This window comes from Sinocyclocheilus grahami, unplaced genomic scaffold, assembly GCF_001515645.1.
Source record: "Sinocyclocheilus grahami isolate Dianchi unplaced genomic scaffold, SAMN03320097.WGS_v1.1 scaffold621.1, whole genome shotgun sequence".
Lineage (NCBI taxonomy): Eukaryota > Metazoa > Chordata > Actinopteri > Cypriniformes > Cyprinidae > Sinocyclocheilus > Sinocyclocheilus grahami.
In genome coordinates, this window is record NW_015505800.1 from 836432 (window position 1) to 841909 (window position 5478).

Below are 5478 nucleotides of genomic sequence, written 5' to 3' on the forward strand. Positions count from 1 at the left end.
GGGTATCAGGAACACACCAGTGCAAAAAATATATTATTTAAATATCACTGACTGAATGCTAAGGGAGAGAGTGTTTTATGTATTTAGATTGCATCTGGTTTTATACCTCCTCCATACTTGTAGCAGAGGTATGGAAACCTCCAAATGTTACCCAGTCCAACCACATTTCCTGCCACAGCCAGAAGAAACTCTGCTTTACTGACCCAGTACCCTCTCTCCTCTGTTTGTCCTTCTATTCTGTCCATTGCACACAGTTTTCACATGTTTCCATTGATGTCCAGGCTGCACAAATTCTGGAGTGGTGGTTGATGTACTGCATTCTGGTTAGCATTAGTTTAAACAAATGTGTCAAGCTATTCATTGACGGATCCTCCCCAGCTGAACTGACAACCATGTTTACATTATTTAAGAAACAGAAAAGACAGAAGTCTGATAATATTATAATTTTATGCAATAGGTAGGCAAAATTATTCAATTAAAGTGGCTAAGTGAAATAATGCAAAGTGACTTTTTAAAAACAAGGTTTGATTAATCAATATGTAAAACCTAAAGCCTCCAGTTTAGGAAGACATTCAATGCAAAACTTGTGTTTCCAATTAAACCTAGGTATATTAACATTCAACTCTTGTTAACTGTTTTCTTGTGATCATGTACAACATGTACTTTTCTTTTAAAGTGCTGGATGGTTCAGTTCATGTCTTAGCACTCTTTATTGAATTTGGGAAAAATAACAAGACCACAGAAATATTCACTGTTCCACATTATTGTCCTAACATCCATATATATAACCATGTTTTGAATTAAATATTAAATAAGCCAGAAAAAATAAATAAATACATTAATAAAATAAATAAATGCACATTTACATACATGCCAATGGTGGCAAAGCCAGAAATCTCCAAGTGAAGATATTCCTTAGTTTCTGTGGTGAAGTATGGTGGATCTTGGTCTTTGTCTCCTTTCAAAGTCCCTATTCTTGCAATTCAAAGTAGTTAAACCACAGTCAAGCTATTTTGAGTATAGTATTCTACAAGCCTGTTCCCAGGGACACATGAACAGTACTTATTTTGCATATCTCCCCGATCTGACCCATTCATTTCAGTTCTTGGAGTTTCTATTAATGAGCTGATGAATTGAATCAGGTGAGAGCTGGAATGCCATATAGGGACTCAAATCAGTCATCAAATCATCGTCCAATAATTTTGTAATCTGTTTATTTACAGGACCGTTTGGATGAAACAATTCACTAGAATACGTCAACATTTCAAAAGCTACATACAGTATGAGAGAGAACCATTTAGGAAAAAACTATTTGCTAGAATGAATTAGGCTTTCCAAAGCTACACCTGAGAGAGGAAACTCTACATTGTTTTCTGAGCTACCCTTAAAGCTACTAATATAAGTGTTTGGAGTGTCGTTGTCATAGTGGTGTGCATGTTATAGACACTCTTAAACCTTGGTTTCAGTCACCCTGGCTCTTTGGTCTTACCCCTGCATACAACAAAAATTGTCACTGGTTTATATCTCAGTGTTTTTATATGCAACATGAGTTCTTGTTTCATTTTGAGTCATGAGGAAAGATGCAATGAGGTAATAATTTGTGGTTCAATGATTAATTCACTAACTGCTTAAACTGATTTAATGTTTGATTCAATAAAAGTAAGCAACTCCTACCAGTGAATCATTTGGACTCTTGTCATTTGGACTTGTTGCACCGTAGTCATTCATGAATCATTCACTCAGTCTATAGGCCTACACTGGTCGATTGAGAAACCCTGATATAATCCCTGAACTCTTGATTGATTACCCCAAATCTTTAGTTACTCCCTGTTCCAAAAACGTGGTCTGGAATTAGTTTGGTCAATCCAGATAATCCAGTTAAGGTTATCAGTTTACTCCGAGTAAATTTACCCGGTTAAGCCGCTTAACCTGATTTCCGGAGTACCCTGGGATTTCCTACCCATAAATATTGTGGTGTTGTCCAGTGGGACTGTAACCTTCATTTTCTTTCTCTGGACCATTGTTTTATACTAAAAACCAAGAGGTAAGAACAGACATATGCCAGACATGTAAAAACAGAGAAGTTTTATGGCATCTAAAATAAAAAGTGGATTGCACACAACACTCAGTTTGGCATGTTATTAATTGTGAAAACTTGAAATCATTATATTAGATTTACTTGTTTAAAAGTTTTTGTTTGTACAAAAATTCTGACAGAATAATACAAATATCCTGTGAAGACCTAAACATTTATAGAATATAACGTCCCTGAGTAACATTTCTTGTTTTCTGTGTACTAGTATTTAAGCATGCTATGTACTCTCGTGTCCACACAGAGTTGCATAATAAGTCAAGCAAATTTCATCTATGGTCATAGATAGTACTCCATGTTAAGTGGCCCCACAACATGAGAAGTAGTCGAGAAATAGATACCCCACTGTGCGCCCTGTTGTTTTCTCGTAAAGCCCTTTGCTGACTGGCTTTGAGATGACAGCGTCTCATATTACCCGCTTTATCCCACAGCACTATCTCTGCATGAGGGCCACAGCAGCCTGAGGAATAACGCATCATTACGGGTTTCCCCTTAGTCCATTCACTGATATTTACTGGACGATCCCACTTCAATAACTGGACTCCGTCCAGCCTTTGACGTCCATGTTCAGCTTCTGTTCCAAAGTGCTGTTCTGAGGTGTCCTTTTGTGGCTGTAGCAATGGAAGGTGTACTGCTCCTGTGTTCTCTTCATGATTCTGTGGGAAATGTTCTTCACCTCTCTGCATAGTCACTTCAGACAGAATGAGAGTGCCTTCTCCTTGTGCCAGCTGAATGGATGCCAGTCCAGAGTGACCTCTGTCTTTTGCTACAAGTGAGACTTTCCAGTGGCCCTGAGAGCACAGAGAGGGGCAGGAGGACTCCACTTGCAGGGAAGAACATGCCGGAGGCATTTTGTCAGGCTCCTGGAATTTTTACATGACCACATTTACAATGTTTAATTTAGCAGTCTTATTCACACGAGACAGTAAACTCAGAAATTGAGTCACACTTAAAAATGTATGAATGTCAAGGCATTAGATGGCAAAATGGTCAAGTCACATTTGCAAACAAGTGCTGCTAAAGCCTTAGTCATAACTTCATTTTTCGAAGCCATTTTTGAAAGGAGCAACTGGTGTAAAGGTGATTTTTAGTGAATGGATGAAGCAAGCTCCATTTAAGGATATGTTGAGGAAAAAAAATAAAAACATATATACAGTATATACAGGTATATATATATATATATATATATATATATATATATATATATATATACACACAGGAGGAGAGCGGGGGGCAGAGAAATGTTGTCAATGTCTATGTCACTCCCACTGAACAATGTAGTAACTAAATATATTGCTCTGTAAATATATAATATATACAAATATATAAAATATATAAATATATAGAACTGTGCAAGAGAGAGAGACTGCTTGTGAAAGAGAGCGGGTAAATAAACAGTTTCAGTTTATCTCCAAAAAGGACGGATGAGAGTGCTGGCAGTTTATGCGAGCTGCTGGTATGCTAGAATTACTCCTTGTACTGTGAACAGCAGCACTAAAGTGCAGAACTGCCTGTACAAACACCGGGATGCACAATGTTTGTTTTTAGTCTGGTTCTAGTCAAGTAAACAACACATAGCAACATTACGTGACTGTTGGTTCCTCACACAGAAACACACAGCCGGTTTGCAACTGAGAACAGGCTCTGGCTCCAGAACGCAAACCATTCTAGTGGAATGGGGTAATTAACACTTTACAGTAATCTTCGCACAGAAACAGGGAGAAACAGGTCTCGAACTGGGGACCTTCTTGCCTTGAGGCAACAGTGCCATCCACTTAGGCACTGTGCTACAATATTATAGGTCATCGTTAATTCATATTTGTTTACTCAACTAATGTTAATATATACAACATGTCATACAGTATGTACAGTATATGTAAAATATTAACCAAGATTAATAAATGCTGTAAAAAAAAAAAATCTATATATATTTTTTTCTTCATTATTTCATTTCTGTCAGGACCACTATCGTCAAAGATTATTTATAATTAGCATACAGTTTGGATTGGCGGTATGGTTCTGTTCTGGGCAAGAACTCCCTGCTGCTGTCCATTGCGGTGGTGCTGAATTGGTTGATATCCATGGCTCGAGAATCGATTATTCATTCTATGCACGGGCCGCTTCACTGCGTTATGTGAGAAAGCAGTGTTCTTTATAAAAGAAGTGTTTATTTTAAATAAAGACACGGAACCTTTTCCTGTTAGAACACAAAGAACTTGCCTGAAACTTTTACTTTTGCTTTGCAACATACCATATCTTCTGTCAGGGAAGAAAACCAAAAAATAAAATTATATTCCCAGAGCACCTCCCAGTGATCACCACATAAAATACAAGGGGAAAACATGAGACACTGCTTAATAATTTAACGTCTTCTAACAAAAGACAAAAAAACAAAAAACTAAAAAACATAGGCCAAGAAGTGTTTATTTTAAATAAAGACACGGAACCTTTTTCTGTTAGAACACAAAGAACTTGCGTGAAACTTTTACTTTCGCTTTGCAACATACATCATGTCAGGGAAGAAAACCAAAAAAGAAAATTATATTCCCAGACCACCTCCCAGTGGTCACCACATAAAATACAAGGGAGAAACATGAGACACTGCTTAATAATTGAACATCTTCTAACAAAAGACAAAACCCCAAACCTATCATGCGTATCACTAACTGGCAGTATGCCTTCACTGCCTTTGAAAGTGTCATTTATATTCTCATAATATATTTTCTATATAGTGTCTTAATTTACTCCACAACCGGGGTTGACTGCCCAGCAACCGCATAACAGTTCAAATTGTATTTATCAGGACTCATGGGATCTTATAAAAATAATCAAAATTGCAAACTAAATCCATAATATGGATATATTTTATATAATTTCGAAATGAGTGCGTGAACCCGCAACCTCATGCCCAAACCTATCATGCGTATGACTAACTGGCAGTATGTCTTCGCTGCCTTTGAAAGGGTCATTTATATTCTCATAATATATTTTCTATATAGTGTCTTAATTTACTCCACAACCGGGGTTGACTGCCCAGCAACCGCATAACATATTGGTGTAAATCACTAATTTCTGTTATTGGATGACCTACTCAATAAAAACGCAACAGGAGAAACATATAATCAACAGCTAGTACTATTGCGGAGAAAAAGAGAGAAAGAGCCACCAGCAGCTGAATTTGTCTCGACAAAATCGGACCAACAAGTCAAGATTTAAAAGCTGCTGAATTTGCTGCCGTGCCGGCAGTAATAATACAAAATAAAAAATAAAAAATAAAAAATAAATTCAAAAGTTTTAGTGCACATATACACAATATGGCTCTGCGGACGGCATCATCTTTAATTTTGCACAACTATTATATTCGTATAGAATGAGACGTAAAGAAA

The 5478-nt window shown here is 37.0% G+C and overlaps 1 protein-coding gene across 1 annotated transcript in view; it reads right to left on the reverse strand.

Moving 5' to 3' along the window:
- Positions 1 to 1982: 1982 nt before the first annotated feature.
- The window catches only part of LOC107557822 (von Willebrand factor A domain-containing protein 7-like), a 26683-nt gene continuing 23187 nt past the window's right edge, over positions 1983 to 5478 (reverse strand). Inside the window, exon 14 of the mRNA XM_016241373.1 lies at positions 1983 to 2955. Coding sequence (XP_016096859.1) covers positions 2362 to 2955 — 594 coding nt within the window. The 3' untranslated portion in view covers positions 1983 to 2361. The remainder of the gene's footprint in view (positions 2956 to 5478) is intronic.